The sequence below is a fragment of the Lichenostomus cassidix genome, chromosome Z (assembly GCF_008360975.1).
Source record: "Lichenostomus cassidix isolate B80296 chromosome Z, HeHo_3.0, whole genome shotgun sequence".
Lineage (NCBI taxonomy): Eukaryota > Metazoa > Chordata > Aves > Passeriformes > Meliphagidae > Lichenostomus > Lichenostomus cassidix.
The window spans coordinates 19,984,826-20,004,237 of NC_139511.1; the positions used below are offsets into that span (position 1 = coordinate 19,984,826).

Consider the following 19,412-nt stretch of genomic DNA (forward strand, 5'->3'; position numbering starts at 1 on the left):
TCCCTGTGCTCTGATTATACTGCCAATTTGAAGAACTGAAAGGGTGTCTTTAATATTTGGTTCTGGTAGATATGTCTGGATTCTTCAACTTGTGTGTCTTGCACTTTCTGGATGAATGAAAACTTCAAAAAACTTTGTACATTAAGAAACATTTGACTTTCAAGTGCCAGTCTAACATAGGGAGTTAATTTGATTGGGATATATGACAAAAAAGCTTCATTGAATATTTCTTCAGGTGCTTTTCCTACTACTTAACTGAAACAAATTCTGAACTTGTAAATAATCTTTGTGTTGTTTATTTAAATATAATTACCTTTCATAATCAAATTAATTCATAAACTTGTTAAATGACTACATTGTACTATTCATGTAGCATTTTGAGATGCTGAAGGAAAGCCCTGCATCAGAGCAAATGCCCAGCTAGCCTAGGATGTTTGAAAGTAGTCAACAAGGGATGCTTTATGGACAGAGGGAGCACATAGTGATACATTATGCAACATCCATCTCTTCAAGCTTTTTTACAGCTCAACGACATCTTGTGATGTTGTAGCTTACAGTGTTTAATAATTCTCTATGGATTTCCTTTCTTCAGATTTGTCTGCTCTTAAATCCATGCAAACTTGCAGAACATGTCACCCCTTAAGGTGTAGATGGCCTTCCTACATATTACAGTCTTACAAAACCCAGTCTTTTTGTGTATCTCAGCCAAAGCCAGCAGCCTCCTGGGATGCATTAGAAAATGTTGCCAGCAGTATGAGCGAGGTGATCCTTGCCCTGAACTAAGCGCAGATGAGGCTACATCTGAAGTGCTGGAACCAGTTCTGGTCTCCCCAGATCACAGGTGCCCAGAAGGATTGTGAATTCCCCATCAGTGGAGATGTTTAGAATTTGACTGAGTCATTCCTCGGTGGCTGTTTCAAGGTGGCCCTGCTTGGTCAGTAGGTTTAAACTAAATTATATGTAGAGGTCTCTTCCTTTCACATCTACTCCAGACCACAGGGAAGTTACTGTAAACGTCTAAAATATGTAGTCATTGTGTAACACCTCAGTGTTTTCTGCTTGGGCTGGCATTAGAGTCAACTAGCAGGAACAAATTTATTTTTCTTTAATGCGGTGTTACTCTGGTGCCAGTATGACCACTTCTGTCTCCCTCTCCTGCACAGAGGGAGGGGACAATACCTGCCCATTGTCCCATCCTGTGGTGAGTTCTTGAAGACTAAACCTTCCAGTTGGTCCATTCTGTATTAATATCTAGGCATGTTTTGCCGCACTTGGTTAGGCTTTCTATACACTGAACAAATGTCAGTATATGTAATGCTATTCTAAATGGCATTGCCTCCCAGAGGAGTGAGAAATTCAAACAACCTTCCATTTCCAAGTGGGCTTTGTTGCTGTTATTCTCACTGTACGGAAGAGTGTTTAAGGCCAGAAGCTTCAAAATAAAGCACAGAAACAACTTTACTGTGGTTTTATAGGATTATATTTCACAGAAAAAGCCATGCATTTACCTGCTTTTTACAAACACCAAGATTTCCAGATGCAAGTGTTAATCCTAATGCTTTGAAATAAGTAAATAAATCCTAGGTGAATGCCACACTAAGCAAAGGTTTGGTATGTGACTCTCTGGTTCCAATATAAGGCAAAAGAAATTTCTTTTCCTAGATGTCATCAGCTGTAACAATTTTTCATGGACAGATTACCTTTCTTTTTGCAGATAATTACCCATCTTAAAGATCAGAAACTCAAAGATTGCAAATAGTTTGGGAAGAACCCAAGACTGTAAGGAGCCAATGTTCTAAAGTGCTTTATGCATGTGCTTAAAAGATCTAGGAACATTGGTTTATCTTGGCATTTGAACAAGTTTCTTACTGTGTTATTAGAACTGTAACTTGTGGCTACAGAATTCTCCCTGAAGGAAGCCTGACTTATCAAAACATCTCTTTTTTTTTCTTTAAAAACACTTTCTGAGCTCTTACTTTAAAGAAAAGGAAAAAAGGTAACATACACTGAACATGAATGAGAGAAGAGAGATTAGGATACTGGCATTACTTCATATATTAATGGGTTACTACTACTTTCTGCTGGTGCTTAGTGACTCACCTGGATCACAGCCTTAATACGTTATACAAATGAGTAGTGATGGTGGAGACTTGATAATATCTTTTATGTGTAACTGGACAATTTATTTGTGAATTGATAAACCCAGGAAACTTGTCTGGAGGTTGCTGATAAAGTTTAGGTTTCCTCTTCACTATAGCAACATAACATGTTCAGCATATATGTGATTTTACCTCATATCTGTAGTAGTGTTTAGACAGAAACTTCTCACAAAGTACTACCAACTTATTTTTATAGTGACATGGGAAGTTATTTCATTCTGTGATGATGAGATTTAAAATATGTTGAGAACCATGCTTTCCAGTTCAGTACCATACCGTAGAAAAATAGTCTTTAGCGAGGTACATACTGTAGGCTGCATCAGGTGCACAGTCTTTTCACTGCAGACTTACCAACAAAACAATTTCAGATTTTTCAGTGTCTTTTAAGACAGTCATTACAAGTTTATATGTGATTAAAAAAAAACCAAAACAAAGCAGGCATATTATTGATGGGACAAGTTTGAAGACTTCCAAAGAGACATAAATGTTTCTTTAATCAGTTTTTATGGAATGATTAGATCAGGAAAAAAAGGGCTTGAATGAAAACTCAGTTACAGCAATACTTTCTTAAACAAAAGTATTGAGCTGCTTTTGAATGTAGACTGGTGATAGATGATTTTGTGATACCAGACAGGTGATCTGATGTGAAAATGAGATAATAGAATGGGCATAAAAGGTACTTGGGACTTAAGAAATGCTTTATTTCCAGTAGATTTGAATATACTTTCTGCAATTATCATATGTGATTTTTACTGCATTTTTGTATTTGCACAGATTCTGATCCACACCAAGTTCTGTGCTCTTGGAATAGCACTTGGAGAAATTCTCCGTTTGAAGCTCTTAGCTCTAATAGTAGATAAAAGTAGGATATGAAATATTCTGTTAAATAGAGAAACATTACACAAAGTGGGTTATATCTGAAATAATTCTACATTTATTTTATGAATTTTAAAAGATATTACATTGGTTTTGTCTCCATTTACGCGAAACTAAGACTGCCATTAGTTAATATTTAAGTGTTTGACAACTTACTAGAACAGGTCTCCAAACTTTTTAACAACACTATTCCATATTAGTCCCTCAGTGAAGGGACAAGAGATGTTTCACAACTCAGACTGTTTCATCAGTTTAGCATACAGATTGAAGAGGCAGCAGAACACTGGCTTGTACTCAAGAGAATGTAAATAACAGGATAAATTATGTTTGGAGTAACTGCATGCTTAATCTGTTAGTCAATTTTCTAGAGTACATAGACTTTATACCATGTACTGCTCAAATGTTTTTTCTATGAAAGCATAGCTTTTGGAGCAGAAATTCCACAAGTGCTTTTTAAATTCTTGTTTTTACCAAGACAGATATGGTAAGGGAATCGTGTGCCCAGATAAACCATATGCCTTATCCTGTTAAGCCTTTATATATTAATCTTTTGTGTAGTATGAGGGGTAATTTATCATTCTTTGGAATCTTTTCTTTCTTGTTTTTATCTTCTTGTGACATTTTTCTGAGACCACATCAGCATGACAGAATCTTCCTCATTTTCATATAGGCATAATAGCATTAACTGAAGCCTTCTCACTGAGAGGTGGATCTGGCCTGTGCGGTAAGTGTAATACTTCAACAAGTAGAACGCTTGAAACATTTTATTCAAGTCATTTTCACATAAACTTGCAACCATAATACGGGCATGTAACACAAGAATATGAAAGTGCAATGAAGAATACAAAGCTAGTGCCTGAATATTATAAATTAGAGCTCTTCAGATAAAGATGCAAAGTTACTGAAATTAAGACTCTTTGAAGAAAAGTGAAAGAAATGAAAAATCTTCAAGAAAGTTGCAAAAACAAGTGGCATTTCACTGTATCTGTAGCATTTAGTTGCATAATAAAAACCTCCCAATTACATACTCTTTGGTTTTAATTCAAGTTAAAATCTTTCAGCACCTTTTAGGATTTGGAGAAAATGAAAATGCCTTTTTGGCATAAATGTGAGACACAGGATAAACCACCTTTCAATGTCTCATTTATGAAAACCACCCTGCTGGTTTTGAATGAGCACACTGCAAACAATGCATGAATAACAATAGGAAAGTACATTTGATATGTGCACTCATTCTGGAGCAGAGAAAAAAGAGTAGACTTTTACTAACACAAAAACATCCTCTACACAGTATTTTGGTTCCACTGGTGACCAGTCTGTCATTTTTGTTACACTTTTGTCTAGAAATACACAAATATCCAATGTATTTCAGGATTAAAAAAAATATATAACAAACCCTTCCTCTAATGAGCCTGACATACATTTTCCTTATGTGCAATTCATATTTTAAGATTTGAAATGTGGGAGGTAAATGTGGGAGGTGTGTGACACACATTTTTACAGTCTGGCTTTTCAGAAGAAATATGAGACTGCAAGACAGCAAATTCATAATAGAAATATCACAAAATTTAAATCTGATTTTGCTCCCACTGAGACCAATGTCAATATGCCTTTCAAAGATAATGGGAAGAAGCCCAGTGTCTGGTAAAATGAAATCCAAATATAATTTGCTGTAAAAATAAAAGCTTTTACCAAAACAGTTTTTAAAAAAATTTTTTGAACAAAAATGCACATAATCCCAAAAATATATTCCAGTATGCAAAAAGTAAGGTGTCCAATCTGCAGAGCCAAGATACTGAAAATACTGGTTGGCGCTCCCCTATTTAGAACTACTTCTACACATGCTATATAATAAACTCTTCTACTGTGTTGTGATTTACTATAGTTAGGGTTAAAGTCACATTCCTTCATTTTTTTTAATCCTAAAATCCCTTGTTTTTCTGAATAGACTGTTCATGTCTTAGGCAATTTTTGTGCTATTGTACATCAATGTCTTGTTGCTTAACACACATTTCAAAACAAATACAATATTTTGCTACGGAAAAAAAAAGCTACATTTCCGTAGCTCCAATATCCCCAATATTCAAAGTTACAGCGTTCAACACCTTTCCAAACGAGGCCATTCCCACTTGTTCCACCTGCACAGATGCTCAAGGCTCTCTGGCTCCTTGCTGACTTCAGTGGAGTTCTGCAAGTAGTTTGGGCACAGACGTGTGGGCAGGTGGGAGTGCCGTGGGCGAGGGGCACCCCTTCCTGCGGCTGCTCTGTCTCCAGCTGGTGCTCTCCCATCCCACATCCAGCATCAGGCACAGCGAGGAGCGAGCACACCACCTCTTCCCAGGAAGCAGCCCGTGCCCACAGCCTAGCTTCCATTCAGTAGCTTTTGTGTCCATTGCCCAAGCTGCTCTCAGGACTTTGACCTCAGTTTTGACTTCAGTCTATAGAAAGGTGAATGCGCTTGCATCCTTTAACGCCTCTTAAACTTAAAAACTCTTTGGGCTGAGATTTCAGAAGCCTGGACTTCAAACAGGCCCTCGTTTTTGCAGATACATGTAACAAATGGCTTTCTAGTAAATCGAGTTTCCAAATTTTGCTTCTGTTCATTGCCCATACTGGTTACTGATTGCTAAAATGGATGTTGCAGCAAACAGAAAGGGACCTACAGGTATAAATTGCATTATTCTGCACCCTCTCCCACTGGTGGGTAGTAATCACCAGGTTGCTGGTTCTCAGGTTCTTTTAAGTTCTAGTTGTGCAAATTTGTAACCAAGTTATGATTAAGGTGGAAATAAACTTCAATAAATGTACTAAAGAACAGCTGATCCTTGAAGGATATTATGGTAATTCATCAAACTTCCAAATTAAATCCATAGGGTTCCAATGCATAAAATATTTCCAAATACTGCCTGAAGTATTCTCAATAGTGATAATAAAACCTCTACATACTCCTCAGATTTTTCATTAACTATATTGAATAGCACATTTTGATTTTAATATATTGAGCTTCCCATATTCCATTAGGTGTTTTGAACTGCTGATAAAATTTAATGAATGCCAATCAATATTTCTAGGTCCCATTGTTCCAAAAGTAGATTCTTCATTTTACATGATCAGAAATCTTCCAAAAAAAACCACCAGATCCCCTTGTGATATGTCATTTCACAGTTTAAAACAAAAAAATCACAGCTACTGTAGCTTACAGCAGGGTGCACTGCAAAAGCAAAACAATTTGGGGATGGGAGGAGGAGGAGTATACCCAGCACCAGTTAAGCAGTTCAGCAAAAACATTAATTTGGGCTGTAAGTTTTTCACCTTAATAATGTTGCTTTTGGTTCCTGAACAGCCTAAAGTAGGATGTTAAATACACTGACTTTTGTTCTTCCTCTCTACATAGTATATTTTCAATTTTGTTATTTTGAATACTGAGATATACATTTTAAAGTCAACTACAGTACTTAAGGGGGAAGCAGGTAGTAGGTTTTCTTCACGCTAAAAAGATTTTGTAAGAGATTCGGACCTACTTCTCTTTGTGGTGCCACCTGAGTTAATTGCCTGTATTATTTTGATTATTTTGATCCAACCTGTTCAAGTTGGATGTTTTTCACAGATGACCACATCAGGGACTCTTCCTTATCCCTAAGAGCCCATTTCTTGACAGGTATTTTTTATCCACATTAAGTTTGCAAAAGTCTTTTAAAAGCCCCACCTTGAAAAATTTCTTGAACATATAAAGGTGGGTAAGTGTTTTAATTAATTTTCACAGATGAAGGGTGTATTTCAAAACCCCATCTGTTTTTTCACTTAAGAAAATGGAGAAACTTCTATGTATTTAAAATGTAAACATAACTTTTCTTGCAGGGGTATAACTGATATATATAATATATATGTATTTCTCTGCTATATGTTAATATTCCTTGAAAACTGAACATACTTCTCTCTTTCGTATCAATGCGTCCTAGCAAGAATTTTTAATGGTACTGTATCATTGCTCTTAATCTGTTTTTCATTGTGGTATTTTCTGAGATAGCTGACATTAGTACTTTCCCTTGCATTTTATTTTAATTCATTTTGCATACACTTTTTTCTACTTTTTAAAATATGTTCAACTCATTCACCAGTAATATTCCCACTGAAGTCTATTATCACATAAACTCCAAATTTGAAGGAGCTAAGAAATGGTCCCATGGGTTTTATGAATGAGTTAGATTTTCAAATTTTAAAATATCTCTGCATGAATCACCAGTTTCACAGGTTTTGATATCAGTACAAGTAATGCCAATTTAAATTCTTAAAATCCAGTTAAGTTTTGGTTGAGAAGCAGCTGAAGTGCTTCAAAGTCACATAAGGTGTGTGGGTGTATCTGTGTATGTTCTGTAGTTTCGTTTCTATAGTGTTTGCATCCTAGTGAAGTTGTATAATGATACTTCAGTTCAAAACATTTGGCACCATCTCATCCACTTCTTGCAACTTCCTCAATATCTGTTGAAAGAAGATAAATAATTTTATGCAGATGAGCAACTATTCTGTTATTCAGTGTACTCAGTAACAATTTCAGAGGTAAGATGGGGAAACTAGAAGTTAAAAGTGCAAACCATAAGTTTGCCTCATTTAACTACTGATTTCCTAATGCCAAGTGAGAAATGGATATTTTAAAGTCTAATTAAACAAGTCACATTAATTCAGTGTATTCGTTTCACTAATACTGTTATGGAAGACTACACGGGTCATCTATTTTACTTTTCATTTACTGCTCTGGAATTTATTTCATATGAATCTCTATACAATGTTAATACTCACTCCTTATGCAATCCAGATGGAGTCTCCTGATGAATATTTTATATGAGAAACTAACACGGTATTCTGAGAACTGCTTACCTCTGTGTCACAGAAGACTGCTTTCTGTGCATGTGTTTCACAAATACTAAGGTACAGTAGATCTACCGTGAGGACATTTATTAAATTAATTTGCCTTTTTGGAGGAAAAATGTAAAAAAGGCATAATTTTGGCATTGTTTAAACTTTTAAAGAACCAAACTGTAAGTGGAGTGTGTGTGAAAGAGCTGTTTCAGGGAGGGTGGCTGCTGTGTTAGCAGCAGCAAAGTAACACACATGTGTGGGATTTTGCAGAATGTCTTAAGAGCACTGCAGCTGCTCAGTTCTGTGTGGATGCTGTGAAAGGGTACTGAATGATCCTAGAAAGGTTCTAGTGCAAACACAAAGAAGTTGTGTGAGCCAGAGGTCATTACCTAGCAGACCACAGAGGAGCAGTTTTAAAAGAATTACATATTCCAGTGCCACAACTGCCAGAGCAAAATTCCCACAAATGTTAAAATTCCCAAAGCACACGAAACAAAATACCAATATTGGGGGCACACAAAAAACCCCCAGGGGAGGTACTTACGGTGAAATTGTGCAGCCAGAGGCATAGGCGTGGTGGCCTGTGTAGCGGATGTCGCAGCGAACGATGTTGTTGGAGTAATCAGATTCAGGCACCAGGTAGCTGGGGTTTACACTCACCTGGAGGGCAGAAAGCACAGTGCTGTCTACTTCCAGGTTTCAGTGATAAATCACATGTGAAAGGATATATGCAAATGATTTGGTTCTTTAAAAAGCAAAAAAAAACAAACAAACAAAAAACCCAAAACCAACAAAAAAACCCCACCAAATCTGCCCATTCCCAATACACTTACCTTCAGAATGTAATTTCCAGGTTTTACATCAGTAATATCAATCCACTGGCAATCTATGTCAGCATTGTAAGTGTCGTAGCAGCCAGGGCTCAGACCCTTAAGGATGAAGTTAAGATGGATGTAAAAAAAATTAATCTTTAGAAACAGTAACATTCTAGACATTAGCAACACTCAGACTGAAGTTCACTTAACCATCACAGTTCACTTAGAAAATTAGTTTTATTTTTAGTTGGCATTTTATTTGTGTGTCTAAACTAGAACACTTAAGTCTAATGTACCACTTTTATAGACTGCACTTTATTACTACTGGATAAGAAACACCTATAATATTGACAGTTGTTCATCTGTGAGATATCTGTATTTTCTTATAATCACTTGTTACAGTACTCCTTCTATGTAAAAGCTGTTGATGTTATTATTTCCCATTCTTTATGTAAGATCAGAATAAAATAAAAATTGACCAAAGAGTAGAGGTAAGGCTCTGTAAATGTTGAGTGAAGAGCTTCTGAGGTCCTTGAGTACAGACAGACTTGATCACCATGCTGGAACCTCTCTCTACCCTTAGGAATGATGCAACCTTTTTCTATGGATGTACCCTGTTCAAGTGCCATCTTTGAATAGTAAGGGTCATTTTCACATCAAGCTTTGCATGGAAATGGTGTCTCTTTGGGCAAACAGTGACACGAGAATCTGAGGGAACTGAAAATGTAGCTTTTATTCCAGATGCGTCTTTCTGAAACATTCCTAGATGTTAGGAACGTTAGCAAGAAGCCCCACATATGAATCTATCCCTGGTTCAAATCTTGTATCTTTAGCTGTGGCCAATACAGATTGCTCTAGGCAGAGCTGATCTGTTCTGGCAACACACAGAGTGCAGAAAACCCAAGTCCTGCAGGAATTCCCTCTTGACCCAGCTGGTGATCAGCTCAGACTCTCGCGTGTGTGTGCCAAGTCTGAGGCCGGAGGAAAGTTTTACAGCCCAATTACAAACCCCTGAAATATGGGCTTCCAGTGGAAATGCTGACACAGCCTTGATTCTAGAGACACAAGTACTCCAGCTGTAAAAAATGTATGTTTCTTAGTTAGATGTCATAGTCTACAGAAGGAGAAAAGGTATTTATAAAACCTCTTCAAAGCCCTTATGTATTGCAGATCATTCATTATAGTTAAAATTCAAATGTGGACACGTCAGCCAGTGAAACACAGCAGTCATTTCTCTGTGATAGAATAACTACCTTCTAGATTAAAAGCTGCAGAATAAGGGATACAAGATTATGTGTAAGAATGGCCACACTGAGTTAAACCACAGATCCATCAAAACTCAGTGTCATGTCTCTGACAGGCAGTGGTCAGCAATAGATTCTTGACAAGAAAAGAACATAAGGAATGAGATGTGTAATGTCAAGCAAATTCCTTCCACCAGGCATTTAACTGCATTTAAGGCATGGGGTATCATCAGATTTTTGTGTTTAATAACCTCCATTACTTTGTCTAAATTTTTCTTGAGCCCATGGGGATATTTTTGATCTCTTCAATATCCAATAGCAAGGAATTTAATACTTCATTCATGTGTCCAAAGAGCACTCCTCTCTATTTTAAAGCTGTTGCCTGACAGGTCTTAAGTTCTTGTCAGAAAGATATTGTCAGAAACATCAACAGTTGTCAGTAAATATCAGCAATTGTCAGTAAATATCAACAATTTCTTCTTTCAATCCACAGCCACTCAAGTTTTGGTCTTGTTTCTGGTTTTCTAATAGAATAGTCTATGAAATTCCTTAGCCATACTACACTGCTGATCACCTTTGTTCTGCTGGGGCTGGCCAGTTTGGATTTTTTAGGTTTTCTTTACAAGTTCTGAGAGATGGTGATGCAATATTTGAGGCAGGAGGATTCCATGGATTTGTCTATGGTAATGGTATGTTCCATTTTCCATGTTCCCCTAACAAGCCCTGGCACGTGCCTTTGTGTTTGTACGTGGCCCATGGTAATGTCCACACAGCTGCCATTCTCTTTAACAGCCTTCTCTTACACAGACACAGGGCAGTGCTGGGTTTTCTCTCAGACTGCCAGCCAGCAGCTGCTGCATTAATGGAATCCAGCACCTCACAGCTTCTGACTCCGCAGGGAGAAAATACCGGCTGTGAGTTCTGGGACCAGCCAAGGACATCAGTGAGCAGCTTGGGGGCAATGAGCACTGGCAACAGCTGCTTTTCAGGCTGTCTTCAGTGCCCCTTAGCAAGCCTGCCCAGTCCTACAGCCACAAGAACTTGTGGTGTGTTTTGATGCAGTTCAGTTGCCAGTGGTGCTGTGCTGGTGAGTGTCACTGCACTTTAATAAGAAACCCACAGGTAACAGCGCCTGGGTGAATAATCAGTCTCCAGGTTAGTTTCCTGGTCTCTGTAATGGGGAATTCCAGAAACTAGTTAAGGGCATCAGATGATTGGAAAGTTATCCAAATATAAATTAGAAGGGGGAAAGACACTTGGCTGTCTCCAAACCAGCTCCTACCTGCGTGTGAGCTGTACATGCATACCGCCTGTAATATCCATAATCGCAGGAAGTGTCTTCAAGGCAGAAACTTGCTTTGTGTCCTTCAGCAACTTTTCTGTGTGAGCTCGCATCCAACAAGTCATAGTGGCTGAACTCATCCATGCTGTGATAATGTCTGTTAAACCATAGGTACATTATTAGAAACTGATCAGATTTTATCAATAACATTGTAACATATTCCTATTTGATCTACATCCTGTTAAATCTGGCCAAATTTTATTTATTACCCAAACCCCGTGTATTAGTATACTTTCCTACTACTGACCACTCAATTATTTTCATTACTCTAATTTTCAAGTACAAAATGTCATCTTTTAAATAATAGGTTTTAATTTGTTATGGGAAAGATTCCATAGCAGCACTTTCTTTTACAAAATATTTCCAAAATTTCCTGTTTCAGCTCTTTTCCAGTAACAATAGCAAGTATTAAGTAGTTCGTATTTGAATTGAACATCTTATAAGTGTCTTTAGCCAGAGTTTTGCAAGGAATGCTTACCTTACATACTATAAATTCCATGGAAGTTTGCTACTTGCTAGCAAAACCCCAACAAATTGGTTTCACATTTCCATGGCCCTCAGTCAATGTAACACATTCATATCATTGGTGAAGACAAAATCTGCATAAAGAAATCAGCTTCTGTGTACTGGCAATGCAGATTTCATTCAATGTCAACTATTTTTGCAGTCTATACTTAATGCTGTTTCTATTTCAAAAGTGCATGTGTTTTTGATTTAGGCAAAGTGATGCATTTTTCTTGCTTTCACACAAAGTGAGTTCTAGCTCTTACTGTGGAGTTTAGCACCTCATATTCTTGTAATTTCACTTTTTCCAAACGTGGGAAACTAAACTTGTCTTTTCTACTTGCACTATGTCTTTGCAGCATTTGGCTGCTGTTACTTTTGAACATTTTCAGCTCAAGAGGTATATGAAAAGGTCCAATTAAACAGAATTCAAATGTATTGGTAAAACAGAGCAGCAAGGGAGCCTTGCAGGCAGGCACATCAAGAACACTAAAACCAGTCCCCAGATGATGATGACTAACACTGAGATCTGATGGATAGCCAAAGTAATTGGCAGTTGGAGTTAATTTCCAAATGAGTTTGTTTCACTGTTATGGAAATGATCACGAGAGATGCATTTTTTTGTAGGCAATGTATTTTCTGTCCAAGAACTGAATCAACATCAGAGACACTTTGCATCTGGACAGTGATAGCTGGGCTGTCGTGGCAGAGTCAGAAATTGTTTTTCTACAAATGGATGATTTCAACCGCTCTCTACCCATTTCATCCATTTATCAACTTTGTGAGCATGAGGGTGGGGGATTTTTGTTATTGGTGAAGATTTTTTTCAGGGATGGGGAAAAGCATTTGTGGAGACTTTTTTGTTAGCTTTGATTTAGTTTTAGCTTTTTGATCCTTGCAAGTTTTATAAACTAACAGTATGAGTCTTTTTTGAAAGAATTTGTTCTAATGATACTGCTTTCTCATTCAATGGCTAAAGCCTCTGAACCTAGAGAAAAATATTCCATTGGCCAGGAGGCCTTCAGATCAAGTCCACATTGCTTACTATTGTTTAAAAAGAATAATATTAAGTTGTCATTTATGTACATGTGGCAGCAGAGTTGTATTTTAAGTAAGGTGGAAGTAAATGTTCTGAGTAATTAGTTCTAGTATTTTATAACTGCTCCTGCTGAGAAGTAACAAAATTGGAGCAAACCTACAAATTCTTGCATATGAGTTTTCTGAAAAGGTACAGGTTTGTAGTGTTACCTGCTCTCAAAAGTTTGAAAATGTTCTACTACATTTGCCTTGCTGTGTGAAAAGCAGAATTAGAAGATGTCATACTGAGCACTTCACTCACTGGTGACAGCTGTGCCACTCCCATGAATAACGGGGTCTGCTGGGCAGAAAGTCTGATGTGCCTTGATTTTTCACTCTTTGGGGGAATCTCAGGAGCACCCGATTGTCATAGTCTCTGACATCTGCTCGATAAGCTGAACTGCAATGATGCAAAACAAAGAAAAAATCTGTAAGTATATGCAAGAAATACTTTGAAAAACACTTTATATTGTCTCAGAAGTAACTGACAGAGATCTTCCCAGGCCCCATGAGCCTCATGCATTGGAGATTCACACAGGAATTCCATATGGTGTGGAAATGCCTGGTGTCAGACCAAGACCTGAGTAAGATTCAGATCTGTTTTTAATTTTATAAACGGAAGTTTGACCACTGACTGCATCTGTCTGTGAAGAAGATCACAGCTTAGCTGTTAAATTACTCTGGTACCAAAAAACACAATTTCATTAGTTGCTATTAACCAAAATAACTCCCTGTGTATGCAAGATCACACAACAGATGTTGGATTCTGTTGTTTAAAAAAAAAAAAAAAGTGTATGAATCAGGGAATCAGGCTGTTTTCCTATTCTGCATAGCTATTATCTATAGTCTTTCAAATACTGGAATTTTTAATCAGCTAATAGCCAGCAAGATCATTTCAATGAGTCTTCACTGTGAAGCTAGCATAAAAAATGCTGCTTCTTATGTCATGCTATCTTTTTTCTGCAAGTGAAGAGCAAGCATGACCCTGGAAACAGTCTGCATAAATTAATAACGCTGGTAAATAAATAAATCTGTTTTGCATGATAAGGTATCAAACAAGTGAAAATGGTTAAAAACAGCCATGTTGATTTCTTTCCAAACAAAACAGGAAAAATCTCTCTTTGCCAACTGGACAAGACCTAACTTCATAACAAAGCTGTTATTTCAACCCCTTAAGAGACTCTGAAACACTTTTCAGAGGGATTTTAGTTTTAAGAGACATTACAAGGCATAGGCCCAGAAACAATTAGCTTATTATAATCTAAACAGTAGATTGTACTGCATAAGAATAGGGTTTTTGTTGTTTGGGTGCTTTTAGGTTCTTTTTTAATGAAGTAGCATATGATCTTGTGGGAGCAGAGGATGGAAATGAAAATCAACAGATTGAAGCAGATTTCTAGGTGCCTCCATTTCACGAGATTCAGAAACGTTCAAGTGAGCCTGACAATAGAAACATGTAATACAACTTTTCACAACATGTAGGTTCTTCAAGAGCTCTGTAGCTTGTCTCTCTAATATGGCAGTGTTGCTTTCTGATGTGCATACTCCACCATCTGCCACAAACTTGGAAGAAGGTTACAGTGGGCTGCTTCCTTGAGCCCTCCAGCTGCACGCTTCTCCACTCTCCACCGTGTCTGCAGGTGGACTCAGGAGCACAAGAGCCCACAGTGAACGGGCAAAAGCTCGGGACGATGCCTACCTTGCCAAGCAGTTCTCCTCGGCAGCACATCTCAAGTTATACATGGACATCCTCTGCACATATGTGGACGCCTGGATGTAATAGGGATCCGGGACTAAGTCAGGGAGACCTGCAGTTCATCAAACCAACCACATAACAGCAAGATCAACCCAGGACACGTTTGCAAGTACTTGGCTACCCTCCCAATCGTTAGGAGCCGTCGTTCTGCCACGGACCCCTGCTCTCCGTAACCTCGCACTCGCCTTTTGCTCAGGCTCTTCGGCTTGTCCCAAACACCCCATCGCAAACACAACGCCCGGATCTCCCACCCCGCCCCGGGCTTATCGGCAGCTCGCCTCTCTCCAGCTGCCCGCCTCCCGCTATCCTGGCGAGCGCCTGCCCGGCCAGGTTTTGCCCCGAGAGAGGGCAAGGCGGGGTCGGCAGAGCATCCCGCAGCGCATCCCGCGGGGAGCGGCGTGCGCGGAGCGGATCGTGCGGCAGGGGCCGCGGGCAGGGGAGGGACGGGACGGGCGGAAAGGAGGGCTCTTACCGTACTGGAAGTAGCCGGTGCCGTAGCCGGGTCTGTACCTGCTGCCCTGGCGGGGCCTCTCGTAGGTGTCGTAGTAGTTGTAGTAGGGGTTATCGTCCGTGTACTTGTAGGGGTTGTAGGGGTCATCTCCTACCATGACATCCTCCCGGCCGGGCCTGAAGCTGCCCAGGGGCGGCAGGCTGCCGGCCCCGGTGCTGCTGCCGTTGCCGTCGGTGCCGGTGCCGCCGGCGGGGCTGGCAGGGGCGCTGGGTCGCGGCGCCCCCGAGGAGGCGCTCCGGGCCGCGGCGGTGGCTGGGGTCCGCTGCCCGGCGGCGGCGCGACCCCCGGAGGAAGGCTGGTAGCCGGCCTGGAACCAGTGCCGAGCGCCGGAGCTCCCGCGGCTGCCGGCGGCGGGCAGGGGCTGCTGTGGCTGCGGCTGCGGCTGTGTCTGCGCGGTGGCGGCGGCGCGGGACGCTGCTCTCCGCGGCTGCACCGTGCCGTTGTTCCGCAGCAGCAGGATCGGGCTGCCCGCCGCCTCCGCCGCCTGCCTGCGCCGCGGGGGCTGGTACTGCGAGCCCAGGCTGAGCAGGCTGTACACCTGCCCGTTGTTCTCCCACTGGATCCGCTGCCTCCAGGCGGCGGGGGGCAGCGGGGGATCCCGGCGCGGCGGCTGCTGCTGGCAGCCGGCGGGCCAGAGGCAGCTCCAGTAGATGCACGCGTGAAGCTGGGCGAGCAGGAGCCCCGGCGGCGCGAAACGCATCTTCTCCTCTTTCGTGGGCGCCGGCGGGTAGAGAGATACGGGCGAAACCGGGGAGAGGAGCGGGGGGGCGAGCGGAGAGCGAGGGGCGCCTTTCCTGCTCGGGATGGAGCGGGGGGGCGGTGCGGGGAGCCGGGGGGTGCGGGCTGCGCCTCCGGAGGGGTCAGGCGGGCAGCGGGGTCTCAGGCGCTGCGGCACCCGGGAGGTGCCATCGGGCGGGTCGGGCCGTCGGAAAAGAAACCCGGCCCGGGGGAGGCGGCGAGAGCGGCTTTTCTTCTCCCCGGTATTTATAGGCGAGGGGATGCGAATGGGAGCCGGAGCAAACAATCAGCCTCTCATCGTCCTCCGGCCCGCGCTGGTGTCTGGAGCGAGGGAAGGAGGAGGAGGAGGAGAGACCAGGGACTTTAAACTTGCTGGCACGCTCGCAAAGTTACACAAGCCCCGCTGGCTGGGCTGGCTGCACCCCCGCCATTTGTTCACGTAATGCGGCTGGAAACGTGCGGCCCTGACAGTTCCCCCCACGGCCGCCCCCCGCCCGCCCCGCGCGGGGGCGGATAGGGAACGGGGCGGATAGGGGGGAACGGGGCTGCTCGGGGGATGGGGGCGGCTCGGGGACAATGGGGCGGCTCGGGGGGAACGGGGCGGCTCGGGCCGGCGCGGCGGCGGGGGCTCCCCATCCTCCCTCGCTGCCTCCTTGCCCGCCTCCCCCCGCGCCCCGAGCCGCGCCGCGCCGAGCCGTGCCGAGCCTGCGGCGGGCGGGCGCGCTCAGACACACGTAGGCTGCCAGAGTATGCCGTGGGGCAGCGCCAAAGTATGCAAAGGAAAAATGCTATTAGCTCATCAGCGCTGGAGAGACTAGAAACGGGGTGGCGGGGAGGGGGAAGGGGCCGCTGGCGAGAGAGGAAACATGTTTCTGGAAAATGTGCTGGCCGGCACATCTCCCGGGCTGGAGCGGCTGCTGGTGACCTTCGTCTCAGCGCTGAGTAACAGTCGGATCCCCTTAATGACCTCTTAATTAGGAGAAAACCTCCATCAAATAAACTCTTGACTATTGACTTTTGGGTTTTGTGCATATGAGTCACACGAGAAATATATTGGCGATGCTCCTCCCGGAGTAAGTTTTCATTGAAAAGTGAAATTTCACATGGGAGAGGCTTAGCCCTGTCACCAGAACAAATAAACCTAGTTCGGGCAGCGTCTCCCCAAAACTGTGCTGGGGAAGAGGAGCAGGCTGCGGCCTGAAAGCCTCTCCCTTCCTTCCTGCTTTTACAAGAGTTCGTCAAGGCTGTGTTTTGATAGGTACAATCACCCAGTAAGGCAAATGAATTAAGGTCCGTGGATTGCAGCCAAAACTTCTTTTTGGGTGTATTTTTCCAAGGGCTGTTTGCTTATGAATCCTTGCAAAGGAATTGAGGAGAATACACAAAAGTTCTCCTTCACCAAGAGTTTGGTGGTGAGGATATTTAAGTGAATCCTGTCAGTGATGATCAGCCTGGGCTGGAGGTTTTTACCTTACTCAGGTAGATTCCAGGCACCTTCAGATCGCTGCCAGCTTCCCCAGGTCAGGTTAACAGTCCACGTGTTACTGGCCAGGTGGATATTTGCCACAGGACTTTGATGTTCCTGATACAGTTTTCCTGTCTTTTGTTATGTTGCAGTTTATTTTAATTGTGTATTACTTTAAATGGTGCACACTTAATAATTGAAAACCCACAAAGTGCAGTCCTGCATTGTGGCTGGGATGGATGGTGAGTGCTGATTTACACTGCTATGGGATTATTCGTGGTAGTACTCATCTTCAAAGTACTTTCACCAGTCTGAAATCAGTGGTACCACCCTGAGTGTCAAAGGTCCCTCTGCGCACGGGGGAAGTCACTGGCTCTGACCAGTGCTGGCACTGGCTGCTGGCCACGCCAGGCTTGCTGGCTCTGCTCTAACCTTGAAAATGATCCATCTGCAGAACACTGAGGAGCACAGGGCAGGTGTGCTCCAAAGATGGCAAAGTCTTCTTACTTGGGAACATCTCCAATAGCCAAATGGGTGCTTGTTACCATTGCTAGCCAGCACCAGGCTGGTGGGGAGCATCTGCTGGACTGGGCCACCAACCACAACAGCAACTTGTGTCTTTCCACAAGCAGGTTGTGCATGATGCTCCAGTTAGTGCTAGTTTGGCCAGCCTGCTGCAGGGGTGGTGGTTCTCTTATTCATCATATTTGCAGGCTGCTCATCCCCTATGATCTTTCTCATTGTGGCTTTGAAAATATTATTCTCCATTTAAGGGTTTGCCTGGAACAATCAGTGACTAAGGCTGAGTAAAATGGAAAGGTTGAAGATAGGGAAAATGCAACTGTGAAGGAATGAGGTTTCTGTCTTTTTAATCTTCCTCTGAATCTTACTAATGTTACAAACAGCAGGTTGTTGCCTAATGTGTGATATTAGACAATGTTTCCACAGAGTGGGATTCCAGCCATTTTTTGTTCTGCCTGATTAAGTTACTATTTTTCATGAAACTGGAGAAAGCATATTTGAGACTGGTATTCTCACCCATCTATCAGCCATTCACACAGTTTGCCATTTTTTCCATAGCACAAGTGTCATTTGTTAATTAATTCACGGTTCATAATGCCTGAAAAGCACCATCAGCATCCCTAGAGAGCCATGTCCTTCCTTTAGCATGAGGTGCCTGAGTCCCTTAAACTACTGTCCTCTCATCACAGGTTGCCTAATTACACCAGGTTTTTACATCATGGGCCTGAATAGACCATCAAAAAGCTGTGTGACCTGAGGTGTGGAGGGGAAAATTTCTGCAACACTTTAAAAAGACTTATTTTTTAAACTGTGATTGCCTTAAAACTACCCTAAAAACTGCCAAGCATTCTGGTGTTAAACTGCCTCATGAGGCTGATACAGCTTCTTTGTAAAGTCCAGTTCTGATACTGATCACAGTCCATTTAGTTATTTAAACATTTGCATACCTCTTTCCTTTTTGTCTGGAATCAGTGGTGTGCCTGGGTACTTGTTGCACTGGGAATTTTGATTTCTGTCACCTACAGAAACAAATACAGTCTATATCAACTGAAAAATAAAATCTTTCTTCACTAAAAAATGACACTAGTTAAAGCAGATTTCAGTAAGGAACTGCAGTAATATCTGAAAGCCTGATATCTGGTGGTAATTTAAATTTAAATTTAATTGGTAGATTGTTGCAGTCCTCATTCAGATGTTGCAAACAGAAAAATGTCTTCAGTGGCATGAGTAGAATTTGGAGTTATCCTAATGTGTACACCACTGATAAACTGCTAATTCAGTTGTGAATCTCGAAAATGGAAAAATACTAACCTGTTCACTGCAAAAATCAACAAAAACACCCCAAACAGAACCAAAGCTATTTGAATCTGGCATGTCTTAGTACTTGTCCTAAGACATACACTATAATGTTCTTTAGTCTTACTATTTGATATATGTATGAAAAAATATGATAGTGTAGAAAAGGGGAAGCAATTTTAAATGCCAGTTTACATCAATCACATTATTTGATACTTTTAATATTATTTTATTTATTATTTTAATATCA

At 41.7% G+C, this 19,412-nt stretch overlaps 1 protein-coding gene across 1 annotated transcript; it reads right to left on the bottom strand.

Moving 5' to 3' along the window:
* Positions 1–3,070: 3,070 nt before the first annotated feature.
* Positions 3,071–16,296, bottom strand: LOX (lysyl oxidase). Its single transcript, XM_085043420.1, has 7 exons — positions 15,103–16,296; positions 14,574–14,682; positions 13,137–13,274; positions 11,234–11,390; positions 8,726–8,821; positions 8,437–8,552; positions 3,071–7,514 (listed from the first exon to the last, which is right to left on the bottom strand). Exons 1-7 carry the CDS (start codon positions 15,839–15,841, stop codon positions 7,508–7,510), a joined length of 1,362 nt encoding a protein of 453 aa, XP_084899546.1. The 5' UTR covers positions 15,842–16,296; the 3' UTR covers positions 3,071–7,507.
* Positions 16,297–19,412: the final 3,116 nt, after the last annotated feature.